The sequence below is a fragment of the Rhinatrema bivittatum genome, chromosome 2 (assembly GCF_901001135.1).
Source record: "Rhinatrema bivittatum chromosome 2, aRhiBiv1.1, whole genome shotgun sequence".
Taxonomy (NCBI): Eukaryota; Metazoa; Chordata; class Amphibia; order Gymnophiona; family Rhinatrematidae; genus Rhinatrema; species Rhinatrema bivittatum.
The window spans coordinates 796278248-796298848 of NC_042616.1; the positions used below are offsets into that span (position 1 = coordinate 796278248).

The 20601-nt window shown below is 45.8% G+C and overlaps 1 protein-coding gene across 1 annotated transcript in view; it reads right to left on the minus strand.

Annotated features, from left to right (window-relative positions):
* LOC115083407 (serine/threonine-protein phosphatase 6 regulatory ankyrin repeat subunit A-like) overlaps positions 1–20601 on the minus strand; it is a 190340-nt gene that overhangs the window by 90017 nt on the left and 79722 nt on the right. The window contains exons 11-14 of the mRNA XM_029587212.1: positions 20334–20435; positions 11738–11836; positions 7603–7731; positions 6975–7103 (exon numbers count right to left, since the gene is read on the minus strand). Of these exons, the coding sequence (XP_029443072.1) occupies positions 6975–7103; positions 7603–7731; positions 11738–11836; positions 20334–20435 (459 nt within the window). The remainder of the gene's footprint in view (positions 1–6974; positions 7104–7602; positions 7732–11737; positions 11837–20333; positions 20436–20601) is intronic.

Sequence of the window (20601 nt, forward strand, 5' to 3'; positions counted from 1 at the left end):
TATTCATGACTAAAGGTTTCTTTAAGTTAAGTCATTTACAAGAAAACCAGCAATGTGGTGATGATGCTTTTAGAAGGCCATCGAAAGTTTAAAGGTGCAAGTTTGGGGAGATAAGATGGCTGCAGTGAACATTTATATTTTCCGAGATCCATAGAATGAGGTATTTTTTTATTTTGGGACTTATTTTCTTTAAGTCTTCCCATAGTTTTGGAATGGCAATTTATATGGCAAAGTGATACAATGGTTGTGTTTGCTTAGTGGGTGCTTGTTCTGAGGTTTGAAGCTGCTTTGTTGATCCAGGCATGGATTTACGGTGACTTGATGATGGTTTTCCCATCTTCAAGCATTGTTGTTTGAGGTTCCCAGGGGCTTTGCATCATGGATAGCTGTGCTTGCTAGTGCTTTGCTATTGGCCACTAAAAATGATCCAATGATGTAGACTGGTGTTTGGATTTAATCTATCATACTCCACAGGGAAAGAAGAAAGCACAAGACTCAATTACCTCCAGGAGCTTTGGGAGCATCTATGCAGTAGAAAAATTAGTTAATGCTGACCCCGATGGATAGCTATTTGACCTTTGGCTAGTCGGTAATGGGGGATAAGGGCCTGAAACACCCACTGTAGCACTGGTAAGGAAGGCAGTCGCATTATTCCCCACTGCTGATTATTTTGGGGGTTTACTGGATTCTCTTTCCTGCAGGAGGCTATCATTCTATCTCCCAGAGTATCTAGGGGCAAATTTTTCAAAAAGAAGTTGCTTCTGATCCTGAAGCATTATCTTTGGGATCCAGGGTAATATCTGAAGAAACATCTGCTGGGTTGATGCTTTTTTTTAGGACATGATTTCATCAGGAGAGCCCTTAAACAAGGAGATTCGATTTGCAATTTTGCCACTCAAAAGGCCTGATTCACTAAGCTGTTTTCCCATAGACAAAGAATGGAACAAAAGCCTTCGTGAATCTGGCTCAAAGTTTGGAGAACCCTGTGAGGTAACTTTTAAACAGCTGCACAAGCGCACATGTAAGAACGTATGCCGGCTTGCATCCAGTGATGCGGCCATATTATAACATACACGTGTATAGGGATGCGTGGTACAAAATAGGCTGAACGCGTGTACATGTGCATGCAAATGCCGCCTCTACCGCGTAAGTGGGGAGAATTTAATAGAAACGTGCGCCTACGCAATTACCAGTTTCCTTAATTCGTTCCCAGTTTGCCCAGGTAAAGGATAAGACTTCCTACCCCCCCCCCCTAGTTAATTAGCCTCTCTTTTTCTCTGTAGCCCTGACCCTTAAAACCCCGCTGACTAGGCTAGAATTTCATTGTAGGACTTACACAGCATCCATAGCAGAAGTAAAGTGACGTGGCAGGGGAACCCAGCACATGTCTGTGCGTATAAATACGCCCACATTTCATGTTAAAGGCTCGGAACACTCATGTCCCACATTTTCCCGCCCAATTCCTGCCCCTTTTTCCAAAAATAAAATTTGTGCACGTACTGGCTGTATGTGTCGCCTTTTAAATAAAAAGGCACGGCACGTGCCAGCCCAACTTCTGTGCTTATCTCCCAGCTTTGGCGCATGTAAGGCTTTTAAAATTCACCACTTAATGTTTTCACCTAAAATGAAATAAGCTTAAATCTAATTGTGAAATGAATGACAATGTCCAGAAAGAGAGATGGTTAAACAAGATATAATGGCTGATTCACTAAGGCACACTAAGTTTAAAAGTTTAGCATAACCAGCCTTCTAAATTTAGCACTTCCAGGTCACACAGCTATTGTGAGCTGTGTTCGGTCATCATGTCCTGTGTCACATGCTTATCTGCACTAAATGGCCCACATTGAAAGGGATGGTTGGCACAATGGAAAAATCATTCCTTGGCCAGTGACGAAATATGTTGAGAGGGTGGTGGAGGCTGTGGGACTAAGAGTTGAGTCTTTCCAGGTGCACTCCCCCATCACTAAGTCTCCCCTGATTCTGAAAGTGTCTGATCCTCCCACCACTAATTCTCCTCCTACCTCGGTGATAGGCAACCCACTCAACAGATTCATACAACTCCATTTCCCCTCACCTCAAACACCCAGAGGGGGAGAGGTTCTGATTCCAGCTGTCTTGTCATTGAGCATTATAATGGCACTGATCAGCATTACCTCATATTTTTACTGACATTTTACTCACGTCTGCCAGCAAGGGGCAATGGAAGAGATTACCTGGACCTGTTGGAAGGGTGGGGAGAGGAGGTTGTTATCTCAAGCTGCCAGATAGGTTCTCTCCTGGTAGGGAGGGGATTAGATACTGTCAGGAGGCCTCAGTGATGGCGATGGTGGTGTAGGGTGATTGTACACTATTGGGGGTCTTGATGGTGGAGGTGATGGAAGAGTGATTGGGCACTTTTGTGGAAGATGCAGGATAAAGGAAAATTGGTTCTTACCTGCTAATTTTCATTCCTGTAGTACCGTGGATCAGTCCAGACAGCTGGGTTTTGCCTCCCTTCCAGCAGATGGAGACAGAGAAAAACTTCGAGAGTGCCCCATCTTAAACCTATGTGCTGCCTGCGTCTCTTCAGTGTTAAAATATCAAAGCAGAGGAAAATGGAACATGGAACAGTCTGATAATAAGTCATAATGGACCAGAAGAAAAAACCTCTGTAACTATGTACACCTAAAAGAAAAACCATGTGGAAAAAATGAAGGAGAAACCTATATCCTTCTATAGTCGGCAAAGTACCTGCCGAAACCAAACTGGAATATGAAAGCAGATCGAGCGGGCTCTCCAGAGCTGAAATCTCAGGCGGGCGTTTGGACTGATCTGTGGTACTACAGGATCGAAAATTAGCAGGTAAGAACCAATTTTCCTTTCCCTGTACATACCCGGATCAGTCCAGACAGCTGGGATGTACCAAAGCTTCCCTAACGTGGGTGGGACCTAGAGAGTCCCGCTCGAAGGACACCTTCGCCAAAGAGTGCACCCAGAGACTGAACATCTAACCTGTAGTGCTGGGCAAAAGTATGCAAGGATTTCCAGGTGGCTGCTCTGCAAATCTCTTGAGGAAAAAGCAACTGACATTCCGCCCACGAAGTGGCCTGAGACCTAATTGAATGAGCCTTGATGCCCTCGGGAGCAGGACAACCACGACATATATAAGCAGAAGTGATAGCCTTTTTCAATCAACGGGCTATAGTTGCCTTGGACGCCATGTGCCCTTTCTTAGCGCCACTCCACAAAACAAACAGATGATCCGACAATTGGAACGGGTTAGTGATCTCTAAGTAGTGTAACAGGGTCCTCTTGACATCCAAACGTCTGAGTTCTTTGGCATGGGGCGCAGTACTATCAATGTCAGGAAAAGCTGGGAGCTCCACCGACTGGTTTATATGAAAAGCAGAGACCACCTTGGGCAGAAAAGAGGGCACCGTCCTTAGGGATACCCCCGAAGCCAAGATATGTAGAAAAGGTTCCCTGCACGAAAGGGCTTGGGTTCAGAAACCCTCCGAGCTGAACTGATCACCACCAAAAACAACGTTTTCAAAGTCAAATCCTTCAGAGTGGACTTTTGGAAAGGCTCATAAGGAGCGTCACAGAGGACCTTGAGGACCAAGTTCAGATTCCAAGACGGACACACCGGGCGAACTGGAGGATTTAGATGCTACGCTCCCCTCAGAAATCGGACCATATCTGGATGCGCCGCCAAATTTGCCCCAAGGAGTTTACCTCTCAAACTGCTGAGTGCCGCAACCTGTACCCGTAGAGAATTCACTGACAGTCCTTTGCTAAGGCCGCTTTGCAAGAACGCGAGAATCTGTGTCACCGAGGCCTGCCGAGGGAAAGAGCCATGATCGTGACACCACAATTCAAAGACCTTCCAGATGCGAACATAAATCATAGAAGTCGAGGTCTTCTGAGACCACAGCAATGTGGTGATCACACCATCTGAGTATTCACATTTTCTTAGGCGTCTCCTTTCAAAAGCCAGGCTGCTAGACAAAAGCGATCTGCCTGGTTGAAAAATATAGGACCCTGACGAAGTAAGTTTGGAAGTTGGCTCAGCCGAAGAGGTCCTGCCACCGCGAGGTTGACCAGGTCTGCGAACCAGGGTCATCGGGGCCACTCTGGGGCCATGAGAATTATCCGCCCTGGCTGAATCTCTATGCGCCGGAGAATCTTCCCTATGAGAGGCCAAGGAGGAAACACGCAAAGCAATGCATCTTGTGGCCACAGGAGAACCAGCGCGTCGACTTCTTCCGCTCCATGGTGCCTTGGCATTCAGCCATGTTGCCATCAGGTCGAGATGGGGAAATCCCCATCAGCGGGATATGAGGGACATCGCCTGCTGGGACAGCTCCCATTCCCCGGGCTCCAAGGTTTGGCGGCTGAGAAAGTCTGCCTGCACATTGTTGACCCCCGCAATGTGAGATGCTGCAAGCAGGGCTAGATGCTTTTCGGCCCAGGCCATCAGAGGTTGAGCTTCGAGAGCCACCAGTCAGCTCTTGGTGCCCCCCTGGCGATTGATGTATGACACCTTTGTCGCATTGTCCGAAAGGACTCTCACAGCCCTGTTGCGCAGGAGTGGGAGGAAATGCTGCAACGCCAGCCATAAGGCCCTGGTCTCCAGACGATTGATGGACCACTGTGCCTCCATTGTCGACCAGTGACCCTGGGCTGACTGAGATTGACAGACTGCTCCCCAACCGGAGAGGCTGGCATCCGTTGTGACTATGACCCACTGAGGGACTTTGAGATCCACCCCTCGTGTCAGATGCTTCAGAACCAGCCACCAGCCAAGACTGGATCTGGCAGAGTCTGTGAGTGGCAAAGGAAAGTTGAAATCCTCCGACATTGGATCCCAGCGGGAGAAAAGCGCTGTTGTAATGGTCTCATATGCGCAAAGGCCCATGGGACCAACTCCAGAATAGACGCCATGGAGCCAAGGACCTGCAAATAATCCCAGGCTGTGGGCTCCAGGAGACTCTAGAGATGACTCACCTGCTGCTGCAGTTTGTCTATGCGTTCGGTCATAAGGAAAACCTTGCCTGCTCGAATATCGAAGCATGCCCCGAGGAAGTCCAGAGTCTGCGAGGGGACCAGGTGGCATGGATGACGATCCAGCCAAGGGATGTCAATCGGTGCACGACTTTCTGCACCGATTGCTTGCAGAGATCCTCCGACTTTGCTCGAATGAGCCAATCATCCAGGTAGGGATGCACCAACACCCCTTCCCTGCAGAGCGCCACTGCCACCACCACCATGACCTTGGTGAAAGTCCGCTGTGCCGCCACCAGATCAAATGGCAGGGCGCAAAACTGAAAATGTCTGCCGAGGACCGCAAAGCAAAGAAACTTCTGATGTTCCCTGCAGATTCCAATATGCAGGTACGCTTTCGTCAGACCCAACGAGGTAAGGAACTAGCCACTGCGAACCGCCGCAATGACTGAGCGGAGAGTTTCCATCCTGAAACGGGGCACCTTGAGAGTCTTGTTTATGCCCTTGAGGTCCAGGACAGGCCAGAAGGAACCCTCTTTCTTCGGCACCACAGAGTAGATGGAATAGCGCCCCTCTCTCCACTCGTCCTGGGGAATGGGAACAATGGCCCCGAGAGTGCAGCCTGTCGAGAATCTGATATACGATTCACCTCATTGCCTGTGAGCCGCAGGGGGAAACCATGAAGAGGCAGGGGCAGATTGGCCTATCGGGGGATCGGGCATTCCCCCGGTGGGCCGGTCGCGCTAGTCACTTGGTCTGCCGAGCACGGCCGTGACAGAGCCGCACTCGGCAGACCACGTGGTATCTCCTGGGCCGGCCTGGGCAGCGAATCCCTGGGCCGGTCTTCATCAGGAATCCACTGCTGTAAAGAGGTCTCGGATAGGACGAGCAAATTCTAAAGCATAGCTGAGTTCGATGAAACTTAGGACCCACCGGTCCGAAGTGATCTTGACCCATTCCTCGAGAAAAAGGGACAGCCGTCCTCCTATGGCAGGGATAGAGGTTGGGGGGATGCGGGGGGTGGGGGGGCTGGGTTCAGTACCCTTTTCTTTTCTTTTTTTTACTTTGGGGGGGGGGTATGGCAGCAGGGGGCCAGGGCCCCTTTTTCTGTTTTAGCTTTGGAGAGAGGGGAAGGGGGGCTGGGTCCGTCCCCGTGCAGTTTTTTTTTTTTTTTCTTAGTTACCATTTTTGGGGAGTCTGGGCCAGCTCGACTGGCAACCCCTGACTGAGACCGGGGTCAGCACTAAGCCCCGCTCTGCCTCCCTGTTTGTACGCATCTTTTTATTTTGGGCCAATGGCCCTTTAAGGTGACGGCAGTCCCGCGAGTTTGGGAGCCACCGTCGCTTTAAAGGGCCATTCGCTGCCTTCTTTTGTCCAGCGGTGTTCGGCCGGGCCACACAGCCACGATGGTTTCTCGGGGGAGGGGGCCCCCACTATCGTAGCGACACCCCCTACGATAGTGGGACCCCCCCTCCCGTGAAAAAACATTATGGTTTAATGCATCCAGAGGTAAACTTATACCCGAGGCAATCGACGGTAAAGTGACCGGCCCAAGGTCAAAAGGAATTTAAAACCATGGTTTGAAGCTCACTGCTCTAACCCCTAGGCTACTCCTCCACTCCTTCCCCCGCTGATTTCAATTAAAATGAATTAAACTACATAATGAAATAAATGAATTAACTTGGTAACTGAAATGAATGAAATGGCAGAAAATGGCAAATGACCCAAAACACCGAACCAAAATTTTGCCCATCCACAAAAAATGGCACGAGATGAAACAAATGATAAAAATTAAATAAATCTACAAACGATGGATGCTGGGTAGCACAGACTTTCACATGTACCAATAAGACACAACTCACTTGAGATAATTTCAACATTTCTCACCTGCCAGCTGTGATTTTTCTTCCCTTGTCGTGCCTATAAAATGTGATGTTGCGTTTCAATATTTCTGATATGATCACAAACCGGTATTCAAAGTATCCGCCTACCTGTTTAGTTGTAGATGTGATGTCGGCATCATACTCCATGAGGATTCTGACAATTTTGGAGTCCTCCTCTTCCAAGTGGATCATTGCTTTTCTGACAGCAGCTGCTAAGTGCAAAGGAGTCTCCCCTTCCTACCAGGAAATAATGACAAACAATACACGTGCAGGAAAGTGTCTGACGAAGCTTTTTTCTGCCAGACAAAACCCCAACATGCTTTACAGTTTGACCCTTCAGAGCATTGCGTGTAGACACCACAGGGCTGGATTACCTGACAACATATATCTGATGGTAAGAATGCCCGAGTCGGTTATAATCAGTAAGAATGGGGCAGAGAGAAATACAGTGACTCGGACATGGTGACAGAGAGAGTCCAGAAGCAGAGGGAAAACTTGAACTCGTATCTTAGAACGTCTCCTGACTTGTAGTGGAGAGGTCTATCCGAATGGTCTGTTCCAAAACAGTATGCAACCAAGTAAGGCATGCCCTGGAATCTGATGACAGAATTAAGAATGGCTTGTCGTACTTAATTAGGTTTCCAGACATGCATATTGCTAGGCACATTTTCTAGTGTGTGCTCCAGGCTTGCCATCACATTTGCATGTTGTCCCTCTTTTGTGTCCAGCCACTTACCTTGTTCGCCTTATTGACGCATGCAGTGGTTTCAAGACGGCTTTTCTCATTGACCAAGTAGTTGAGTATCTCCTCTACTACCGGCAAGTGGCAGTGTCGGACTGCAATGTGAAGGGGGCTCTCCCCAGCCTAGAAGAGAGTTAAGCAGAGGCTAAAGTTGAAATGAAAATGAAACGCTGAAGCCTATCTTTGATTTTTCTAAGGAATAGATGGGCATGTAACACTGGGGGATCTTCTTTAAACGAATGTCTACCTCCCTCCAACTCAGCCACCACACATTTATTTATTCATGTAGGGGTAGATTTTGAAAGGGTTAAGCACGTAAGATACGCACGTAACCCCCGAAAACCTACCCCTGCGTGCGCCGAGCGTATTTTGCATAGGCTCGTCGGCGCGCACAAGCCCCGGGACGCTCATATGTCCTGGGGCTTTAAAAAATGGGTGGGCCGGGGGCGGAACCGGGGGCGGGACGGTGGCCCGGGGGTGGTCCAGGGGCGGGTCTGGGGGGTGTGGTGGCAGTCTGGGGGCAGGGCCGGGGGCATTCCTGAGTCCTCCGGCTTAGCGTAACTTTTGAAACAAAGGTAGGGGGGGATTTAGTTAGGGCTAGGGGGTGGGTTAGATAGGAAAAGGGAGGGGAAGCTGGGGGGGTTAGGAGCAATGTACTGAGATGGGATTGTCAATCCCAGTCCTTGAAGGCAAAAATCCAATCTAATTTTCAGTTTTTCCACCATGAATATTAATCAGATGTATTTGCAAGCATTTGGTCTAAGAACAAAGCTAATTTATATTGTGTGATTAGCCTGAAAACCAGACCTGTTTAGAAATCTCAAAGACTGTAGATGAGATCTCGTGTATTAAGATTTCCCCAGGAGCAAAATATAGTATCTGTTTGCCAGTTCCCATACAGTATCAACCATCTGAGAGCTATTGAAAGTTCTGGATATAAAACAGACTCTGATTTTGTTTTCTTAATGTATCAGCATCTCTTTCATCCTCCTCTTCATCATGTGGATACAGTTCCATTGAATATAATGGAGGCAAAATGAAAAAGCCAAAGGGATGTGTGATGGTATAAAAAAGAAATAGGTAGACTTCGGTAGCTCACTTACATTGGACTTTAGTTCTTCTAGTTAAAGGTAATAAAATCTGCAATGCAAGCACTCTTGTAACTCTGTTTTTTGGATCCAGGCAGTTTGGCTTTAAGATTATCACACCTTTTTATAATCCCTGTATCACATTCATAACAGAAGAGCAAACATTGCTAAAATTCCTACAATGAATGGTTGATAAATAGGAAAGAAGAATTGATGGGTTCTGCAGGTGACAAGTAATTCAGTCTCTTTGAAGTCCATCTTGAGTCTGTGGGTATGAGATTGACAACTCAATAAATGATTACTACAAGAGTTTAAGACTGGGTAAATCCCCATAATATCCTGATATAAGCCTCCTTATCTGTATGGCATTACTTATTTCTCTGCTCAAAAGCTCGTATTGGCCTACTGTACAGCTACATTAAGCACATTCTTCAGCTGAACGCACCTTTCTGCGTCGACCTGAGAGTGTGCTCCTGAATAAGCCTCTATTTATCCTCATTCCGATGTGATATGTGTACATGAACGTCGGTATATAAAATTCAATAAATAAAAATAAATTCACTCTGGCTGATGACAAATCAATAACCAGGTAGCCTGGATACCCATGGTTCTTCCCCACCCCCACCCAGCCTAACTGGACTCTTCCAATTACACACACAAGAAAAACGCGACACATAACGGATGAAATGGCCGCTGCAGTTTCTTAGACTCCCTAACAGGGGGAGTCTAATTTAGGTGCCAGGTCCTGCCAATAATTCCTACATACTGCTGCCATGCAGGAGTCAATAACTATGACTCTTTCCACCCAAGCGGATCCACGGGGACTTGCTCCCTCCAAGCCCCCGGATAGGCGTCGTGACTGCCAACACCGGAGGGGGCTCTTGGCCCTGCTGCCACATAGCAAGCCCCACCAAAGTCCTTCCACACATATCCAGCCATCGATCCATTAAGGCCCTGAACCCCAGGCCCGATATTGATCATCTATGACCAAACCAAGTGGTGGTCCCTCGGGCTCTCTCATCCATACCAGTACCTCCCAGCTTCCTTTTAATGCGTTTCAAGTTACAATAGGCTTTTCTGGAATCGGTCGCCATCACCACAGAGGTCCCATCACATGAGGGCAAGGAAGTAATCTTCCGCCCACACGTGATGGGCTCCCTCCAAACAAAACAGCTATGGCTCATGCATCAAACAATGAATAACCTCTGAAGAGCTTGTAGAAACAAATCATTTCCCAAGTTTGACAAGTGTACTCCATCCAGAGCGTTCTATTCTGCACAATGTCCATCCAAAGTCAAGACGCACCAAAGCCATAACAGCAGGTCGTGAGTCAGTGCTCTCCACGCGTCATGCCAAGGCAGGGACTCCCTGGCCCAGCCTAGCATTGCCCTTTTTACGGCAAAATACTGCTCCGCGCAGCCCGTTTCCAGCTTCGAGAAAAACACGAGAGCTGCAAGGTGAGAACAAACCGTGTTCCTGTACAATCCCTGCTGTTTGGCGTGCACTATCTAGCTAATCAAAAGCTCCTCTGGAACCTGGTGACCAGACCAGCGGTTCCCAATGAGAAATGCCTTCACTTTGTTGTAGTTGCAAATGTAGGCATTCCATGTGGATGAGGCAAGTGATCTTTGCAGCATCTTGTATGCTGCCTGGTTCCGAAGGACCACAGCTATTCCGGGCTCTATCTGCACCACTACTAAAGCCATCCGCATGAATCAGCTCTGCTTCAGGGCCAAGGAGGAAGAAGCTGAGCCGAGGGGAGCTGGCAGGTTTTAAATCTCCCACCGGTCACCCCTTTCCCGATAACGGCATCGTGCGCTCCTACAGGCCAATCGGGAGGCCCAGCTTTGGGGGTGCATCTTGATGATGTCACCGCTGCCCGATGCCAGACCAACCTGGAGGAGCAGCATCAGCAGCGGCACTGCCGCAGAGAAGATCCCCGTGGTGCCAGCCGCACAAGGTAAGGCCAGGAGCAGTGGGGGATGGCTGCCCACATGGATGCATCAGGAGCCCGGTTATTTGTGGCACCGGCACATCCATGACTGAGGGCCGCCTGTATCTCTTCTAATGTTGTATAATGAACAGAGACACTAATCTCCAAAGGTGAGTTCCAGTTTTCCCAACTCACAATACAAAGTATTTTGAGAGTCTTAGACCTCTGGTCTCCAACTGTAGATAGACAGTAGTGAATATTCAACCTGGTCATGGGTTTAGCAAGGGTAGGGTAAGATTACAAACAATGTTTCCTAAATGTTAAGCAGGAACTCGGTGAATTCACTATACTGGAAAAAATTCACAATGTGTTGACTTTGTGCTGAAATGTGAGAAGTACTTTTGTGAATTTCACAGATACTCACAGAATACGTACAGTATTCATGAACAGGGTCACGAAAAACTGGCAAGTGCCAGAATGTGGTACTGAGTTATGGTAATGATAAAAAATGGACACTTAGCAGGTTGTGATATCTCACATTGAACCAAAAACAGAATTATCTAAAGAAGTTGTTTTCCCTTTGTAAACTGTGCAGTATTGTACAGGGTGGCCTATGGAAAAGTACCAGTGCATTGGAGGCAGGCTACTTTTCCATGGGCCACCCTGTAATAGAAACTTAATTCCAATTTTGATTGTAATCCGCCTTGCGACTAGCTTCGAAAAGCAGAATATCGAATGTTTATGAATAAATAAATGCATACATTTCTTCTTCAAATGTCACTGGCGCATTGGCTTTAACACATCACATCTTCAGAAGGAATTCATGTGGTCTCAAGGCTCATGAACATCCTTGAATAATTATTTTAGTTCAATAAAAGTGTTGCAACCTTCAGGTGTTCCAAGACCCAGAAGGCACTATGATGTGAGCTGAAAGTTAAGACTGGTCCAAACCATTGCTGAAGAACCAAAATTAGAATCCTTACAAGAGTTGACAGGAATTTGGCGCTACAAGATCAGAGCTTCAGGCCTAATCTCTTCTTTCCCCACTCTCTCGCTCCGTGTCTCTTTTAGGAACTGCATATATGAATGGAGCTCAGGAGAAGGTTACCTTTGACTGCCAGGTGACCTCCCCTCCTTCCTCGATCAGGGCAGTGATCATTTTCAGGCTGCCATGGTGGGCTGCGATGTGCATGGCCGTCTCACCATTCTAAGACAAAGAATGAAGCGAGTTTGAGTTAAGCTGCAGCAAGCTTCATCCCCCAAACTGCCATTTTTAACAATGCAACTACTTTTTAATGTGGAAAGGGGCAAGAGCTTAATCAGCGTTACTTGCCTGACCTAGTACCTGGCTGTAGGACGTGAGCTTTCTCATGCACTACTCAAAGATGTCTTTGAGTAGTGCATGAGAAAGGTGATGTATTGTCCTCTCGCACTGAGGACAAATCTCCCAGGGCTACTGCCCAGGAGGGAAGGGTTATATCGGCCATCATAGTTGGTGATTCAATTATTAGAAATGTAGATAGCAGGGTGGCTGGTGGACGTGAGGACCGCCTGGTAACTTGCCTGCCTGGTGCGAAGGTGGCAGACCTCATGCGTCACCTAGATAGGATTATAGACAGTGCTGGGGAGGAGCCGGCTGTCGTGGTACATGTGGGCACCAACGACATAGGAAAATGTGGGAGAGAGGTTCTGGAAGCCAAATTTAGGATTTTAGGTAGGAAGCTGAAATCCAGAACCTCCAGGGTGGCATTCTCTGAAATGCTTCCTGTTCCACGTGCAGGTCCCCAAAGGCAGGCAGAGCTCCAGAGTTTCAATGCGTGGATGAGACGATGGTGCAGGGAAGAGGGATTCAGCTTTGTAAGGAACTGGGGAAACTTTTGGGGAAAGGGGAGACTTTTCCAAAAGGACGGGCTCCACCTTAACCAGAGTGGAACCAAGCTGATGGCACTAACTTTCAAAAAGGAGATAGAGCAGCTTTTAAACTAGAACAAGGGGGAAAGCCGACAGTCACTCAGCAGTGCATGGTTAGGAGAAATGTATCCTTGAAGGATACTAATGAAACAGGAGAGTTAGGGCATCCCAACAGAGAGGTTCCATCAAAAGCAAACATAGTTCATATGCCTATATGTAAAAAATCACCAAAGCTAATGATTACCGAATTATCCCAAACAACTGAAAAGCAGGTTGTTAAAACAAGCAAAAACCACACTTTGAAATGTCTGTATGCCAATGCCAGAAGTCTAAGAAGTAAGATGGGAGAGTTAGAGTGTTTAGCAGCAAATGATGAGATTGACATAATTGGCATCACAGAGACTTGGTGGAAGGAGGATAACCAATGGGACAGTGCTATATCAGGGTACAAATTATATCGCAATGATAGGGAGGATCAACTTGGTGGGGGTGTGGCACTTTATGACCGGGAGGGTATAGAGTCCAACAGGATAAAGATCATACAAGAGAGTAAATGCTCAGTAGAATCTATATGGGTAGAAATCCCATGTGTGTTGGGTAAGAGTATAGTGATAGGAGTATACTACCATCCACCTGGACAAAATGGTCAGACAGATGATAAAATGCTAAGAGAAATCAGGGAAGCAAACCAATTTGGCAGTGCAATAATAATGGGAGATTTCAATTACCAAAAATATATCAGAGCAAACTGCACTTTAAAATAATGTCACATCAAACAAAAAGTGCAGGAAGAGGATCAATCCTGACAAAAGACTCCAAATAGATTTCAAAGTTGATAAAGATTTTTATTCATTTATACGGCAACTCCACTGATTCAAATCCCAAGCAAGCTTTACGGCGTCCCCCGACACGGTCCCGTGTTTCGCCTAGGGCTGCATCGGGAGGGTAACACCAACAGGGTTTCTCAATAGAAAAGCTAAAACAAATTAAACGAGATGTCAGGATGCTATATAGGACTTACGCCGACTAAGATACAATCAATGATTATACACCATAACTCTTACCTGACAGCTTGGATTTCTGAATTCTGACAGGGAGCGCACTAACCCTAGACGCTGTCAGGTATTTCAAGGATAGCGGTGGCGCCAAATTCACAGGTGAACCAATGACGTGGGAGAATTATCCCCGCTCATTGGTTCACGGACCTGTGAGGCGCCCTAGCAGCATAGTATGTGACCTGAACTTACTGTGAGAGATCTTACGTGAATAAAAACCATTCTATCTCCCGATTAAGTCCCTTAGGGGTTACTGAGTCTAAGGTAAATATCCACCGCTGTTCAATGCGTCCTAGCTGTTCAGCATAGCAGCCCCCTCGAGTCGGACGTGGGAAGACCTCGATAACGCTAAACATAAGGTCAGCAAGGTTATGAGCTTTACTGACCCAGTGTTCTACCAAGGGTTCGTTCTCTCTTGCGTGCCTGATGTTAGAGCAGTGCTCTATAATACGTGTTTTTACCATTCTCGTGGTTTTACCTACGTATATTAAGGGACACGGACAAGTGATCACGTATATAACTCCCGAGGTGGTGCAGTCAGAATGAGAGCGAAGTGGAAAAACTCTATGAGATGTTGGATGAGTGAATGAAGTAGTAGATTGTGTGTGTGAACATATTGTGCAATGGCCACAGGGGTGGTGTCCAAATGTGGGGAGCGGATGCCTTTGCTGTACTAAGTCTGCATGAACAAGTTTATCTCGTAAATTTTTCCCCCGCCGGTACGTGAACCGTAGGGGGCCAGGGAATACCAACTGCATAGATAGTGCACGCCAGTGTCGACGGATCATGGTTGTGATTTGACGACTGAGTGTTGAAAATGGCAAAATACAGTTTGTAACAACAGTGTCGGAACTAGAGTGTGGAAGAAACAGCAAGTCACGGTTAGTAAATAAAGCCCGTTTCATGGCTCGCCTAACTACCCGCTTAGGATATCCACGGGTCAAAAACCGAGCTGACATAATTTCTGCCTGAAGGAGAAATTCTTCTCGAGTAGAACATAACCTGCGGAGTCTAAAAAATTGACCCGTGGGGATATTATTTCTTAAAGGGCTGGGATGACAGCTGTGAAACTCCAAAAGTGTATTTCTGTCTGTGTCTTTACGATGGATGGTAGTCAAAAATTGGGCATTATGAACTAAAACTGTGATATCTAAGAAGGCTATCTGTGATTGATGCCAACTAAAGTTAAATTGTAAATTGGAATCTTGCGCATTAAGCCAATCAATGAACAAGAACAGCTGTATTTCTGTGCCTCCAAGAAAAGTCACCTTTGCGCACAATTCATCCGGCGATTCGTCAGGCGAAGAAACCTCGGCTCCGCATCCACAACCTCTTCGGCAGGATCCAGTGGTAACTCCTTCTATGGCTTCGTCATCTTCAACGTCCGGATTATCATCACGTTATGCCTCTATAGCAGCCTCTTTTTTAGACTCAGGCCAACGTCCACCGGATCCAGGCATTCTTACCAAACCTACCCGAATCACCCGCTCACGGGGCCGGGCACAACAGTTTCAACGGACCACTCGGACCACGACTCAGACATCAGATCCATGGCTTTAGAGCATTCTTCAGTGTTTAATTTATCATCTAGACCACTTTTACCCCTTGAACTGAAGGTATTAACTAAGGGTTTGTCATTTGTCCCTACTGTACCCATGAACTTATTTGACTATAAAGTACATATTTACCGTTTTTGTAGACTGTTGAAAATCAAGCAATTTTTTGCCGATGCTCCCCCATCCTCTGATCACTCTTTAGTTCGACCGAAGTCAAGGTGGATCCCCCCGGGACCTGGCGATCCGCTTCTCGTAACGTTTGAGAGGCTGGTGGACCAAGATCTGAGGGGGCTGGCCTCAGCCCGGCATTACACTCAATTTAACCTCACTAGACAGGAATCACAAGTGTTGGTAAATCTGCAGAATGACCCTTCAATTATAGTAAAGCCAGCAGATAAGGGAGGGGGCATAGTCATACAAGACAGGGATGACTACATGTTGGAAGCCACACGTCAGCTTTCTGATACCTCCTTTTATCAAGTACTATTGGAGGACCCTACCCCTCAGCTACTTCAGGAGATTAAAGTTATTGTGGAACAGGCAGTTGACCGCCGCATTTTAACTCCTAGAGAAGCTAAATTTTTGATTACAGATCACCCTATTATTCCGGTTTTTTATACGGTACCTAAGGTTCACAAGGACCTTCAACATCCACCTGGCCGCCCTATTGTGGCTGGCATTGGTTCAGTATTGGAGCCTTTGTCTCAATTCGTGGATCTTTTTCTCAAACCATTCGTACCACAGATTCGATCTTACATAAGGGATTCAGCGCACTTTATCACACTTTTACATTCCATACCGTTCCCTACGGAACCGTTTTTGTTAGTCACCTTGGACATAGTTTCTCTCTATACTAACATCCCCCAAATTGAGGCTCTTAGAATCATTGAGAAAGTATTAAACACTCGTACAAATCCCCAGAGAATTCCAACTTCATTGTTAGTCACGCTGGCATCTTTAGCCCTTACACACAACTATTTCAGATTTCATGATAAATTTTATTTACAGACAAAAGGCACGGCAATGGGGGCCACTATGGCCCCCAGTTTAGCCTGCCTTTTTGTGGCAGAGTTTGAAGACTCCCAGGTATATCCATCAGAAGGGTTTCGACATATTGCAACCTGGTTAAGATTCATTGACGACGTGTTTTTGATCTGGCGAGGCACAGAAATACAGCTGTTCTTGTTCATTGATTGGCTTAATGCGCAAGATTCCAATTTACAATTTAACTTTAGTTGGCATCAATCACAGATAGCCTTCTTAGATATCACAGTTTTAGTTCATAATGCCCAATTTTTGACTACCATCCATCGTAAAGACACAGACAGAAATACACTTTTGGAGTTTCACAGCTGTCATCCCAGCCCTTTAAGAAATAATATCCCCACGGGTCAATTTTTTAGACTCCGCAGGTTATGTTCTACTCGAGAAGAATTTCTCCTTCAGGCAGAAATTATGTCAGCTCGGTTTTTGACCCGTGGATATCCTAAGCGGGTAGTTAGGCGAGCCATGAAACGGGCTTTATTTACTAACCGTGACTTGCTGTTTCTTCCACACTCTAGTTCCGACACTGTTGTTACAAACTGTATTTTGCCATTTTCAACACTCAGTCGTCAAATCACAACCATGATCCGTCGACACTGGCGTGCACTATCTATGCAGTTGGTATTCCCTGGCCCCCTACGGTTCACGTACCGGCGGGGGAAAAATTTACGAGATAAACTTGTTCATGCAGACTTAGTACAGCAAAGGCATCCGCTCCCCACATTTGGACACCACCCCTGTGGCCATTGCACAATATGTTCACACACACAATCTACTACTTCATTCACTCATCCAACATCTCATAGAGTTTTTTCCACTTCGCTCTCATTCTGACTGCACCACCTCGGGAGTTATATACGTGATCACTTGTCCGTGTCCCTTAATATACGTAGGTAAAACCACGAGAATGGTAAAAACACGTATTATAGAGCACTGCTCTAACATCAGGCACGCAAGAGAGAACGAACCCTTGGTAGAACACTGGGTCAGTAAAGCTCATAACCTTGCTGACCTTATGTTTAGCGTTATCGAGGTCTTCCCACGTCCGACTCGAGGGGGCTGCTATGCTGAACAGCTAGGACGCATTGAACAGCGGTGGATATTTACCTTAGACTCAGTAACCCCTAAGGGACTTAATCGGGAGATAGAATGGTTTTTATTCACGTAAGATCTCTCACAGTAAGTTCAGGTCACATACTATGCTGCTAGGGCGCCTCACAGGTCCGTGAACCAATGAGCGGGGATAATTCTCCCACGTCATTGGTTCACCTGTGAATTTGGCGCCACCGCTATCCTTGAAATACCTGACAGCGTCTAGGGTTAGTGCGCTCCCTGTCAGAATTCAGAAATCCAAGCTGTCAGGTAAGAGTTATGGTGTATAATCATTGATTGTATCTTAGTCGGCGTAAGTCCTATATAGCATCCTGACATCTCGTTTAATTTGTTTTAGCTTTTCTATTGAGAAACCCTGTTGGTGTTACCCTCCCGATGCAGCCCTAGGCGAAACACGGGACCGTGTCGGGGGACGCCGTAAAGCTTGCTTGGGATTTGAATCAGTGGAGTTGCCGTATAAATGAATAAAAATCTTTATCAACTTTGAAATCTATTTGGAGATTTCAATTACCCCAATATTGACTGGGTAAATGTAACATCAGGACTTGCTAGAGACATAAAGTTCCTGGATGTAATAAATGACTGCTTCATGGAGCAATTAGTTCAGGAACCTACAAGAGAGAGAGCTATTTTAGATTTAATTCTTAGTGGAACGCAAGATTTGGTGAAAGAAGTAACGGTGGTGGGGCCAATTGGCAACAGTGATCATAACATGATCAAATTTAAACTAAAAACTGGAAGGGGGACAATAAGTAAATCTGCAGCTCTAACACTAAATTTTAAAAAGGGAAACTTTGATAAAATGAGGAAAATAGTTAGAAAAAAACTGAAAGGTGCAGCTGCAAAGGTTAAAAGTGTTCAACAGGCTTGGACATTATTTAAAAATACAATCGTAGAGGCGCAGTCCATATGTATTCTGCGCATTAAGAAAGGTGTAAGGAAGGCAAAACGATTACCGTCATGGTTAAAAGGAGAGGTGAAAGAGGCTATTTTAGCCAAAAAAAATCCTTCAAAAATTGGAAGAAGGATCCATCTGAAGAAAATAGGATAAAACATAAGCATTGTCAAGGTAAGTGTAAAACATTGATAAGACAGGCGAAGAGAGAATTTGAAATGAAGTTGGCCATAGAGGCAAAAACTCATAATAAAAACTTTTTTAAATATATCCAAAGCAAGAAACCTGTGAGGAAGTCGGTTGGACCATTAGATGACAGAGGGGTTAAAGGGGCTCTTAGGGAAGATAAGGTCATTGCAGAAAGACTAAATGAATTCTTTGCCTCCGTGTTTACTAATGAGGATGTTGGGGAGATACCAGTTCCGGAGATGGTTTTCAGGGGTGATGACTCAGACGAACTGAACGAAATCACTGTGAACCTGGAAGATGTAGTAGGCCAGATTGACAAACTAAAGAGTAGCAAATCACCTGGACCGGATGGTATGCATCCTAGGGTTCTGAAGGAACTCAAAAATGAAATTTCTGATCTATTAGTTAAAATTTGTAACCTATCATTAAAATCATCCATTGTACCTGAAGACTGGAGGGTGGCCAATGTAACCCCAATATTTAAAAAAGGCTCCAGGGGCGATCCGGATAATTATAGACCAGTGAGCCTGACTTCAGTGCTGGGAAAAATAGTGGAAACTATTCTCAAGATCAAAATTGTAGAGCATATAGAAAGACATGATTTAATGGGACACAGTCAACATGGATTTACCCAAGGGAAGTCTTACCTAACAAATCTGCTTCATTGTTTTGAAGGGGTTAATAAACATGTGGATAAAGGTGAACCGGTAGATGTAGTGTATTTGGATTTTCAGAAGGCGTTTGACAAAGTCCCTCATGAGAGGCTTCTACGAAAACTAAAAAGTCATGGGATAGGAGGCGATGTCCTTTCGTGGATTACAAACTGGTTAAAAGACAGGAAACAGAGAGTAGGATTAAATGGTCAATATTCTCAGTGGAAAAGGGTAAACAGTGGAGTACCTCAGGGATCTGTATTGGGACCGGTGCTTTTCAATATATATATAAACGATCTGGAAAGGAATACGATGAGTGAGGTTATCAAATTTGCGGATGATACAAAATTATTCAGAGTAGTTAAATCACAGGCAGACTGTGATACATTACAGGAGGACCTTGCAAGACTGGAAGATTGGGCATCCAAATGGCAGATGAAATTTAATGTGGACAAGTGCAAGGTGATGCACATAGGGAAAAATAACCCTTGCTGTAGTTACACGATGTTAGGTTCCATGTTAGGAGCTACCACCCAGGAAAAAGATCTAGGCATCATAGTGGATAATACTTTAAAATCGTCGGCTCAGTGTGCTGCAGCAGTCAAAAAAGCAAATAGAATGTTAGGAATTATTAGGAAGGGAATGGTTAATAGAACGGAAAATCTCAAAAAAGATATAGTTGCGATGGAGAAGGTACAGAGAAGGGCAACCAAAATGATAAAGGGGATGGAACAGCTCCCCTATGAGGAAAGGCTGAAGAGGTTAGGGCTGTTCAGCTTGGAGAAGAGATGGCTGAGGGGGGATATGATAGAGGTCTTTAAGATCATGAGAGGTCTTGAACGAGTAGATGTGACTCGGTTATTTACACTTTCGAATAATAGAAGGACTAGGGGGCATTCCATGAAGTTAGCAAGTAACACATTTAAGACTAATCGGAGAAATTTCTTTTTCACTCAACGCACAATAAAGCTCTGGAATTTGTTGCCAGAGAAGGTAGTTAGTGCAGTTAGTGTAGCTGGGTTCAAAAAAGGTTTGGATAAGTTCTTGGAGGAGAAGTCCATTAACGGCTATTAATCAATTATACTTAGGGAATAGCCACTGCTATTAATTGCATCAGTAGCATGGGTTCTTCTTAGTGTTTGGGTAATTGCCAGGTTCTTGTGGCCTGGCTTTTGGCCTCTGTTGGAAACAGGATGCTGGGCTTGATGGACCCTTGGTCTGTCCCAGCATGGCAATTTCTTATGTTCTTAAACACCAAAGCATGGAGAGTCTCCTTCGGTCTCTTTACCTCTTGCTCCATATTGACGTCGGCCCCACTCTTTAGAAGCATTTCTGCCACCTTCTCCCCTTCCTGTATGCGAGCTGCAATATGCAGAGGTGTCTCCTGTGCCTGAAAGACATAAGAGTTTGGTCTCTATGCCTCCATTGCTGTGAACTTATGATTGGCTGCCAAACATGGGAGAAGTGTAGGTCCCTGGTAGCGATGGGTTAATAATAACAGAATTGCCTGTGCCAAACATTGTCCTGCGCATGTAAGTGAACAGGTTACCCTGTTG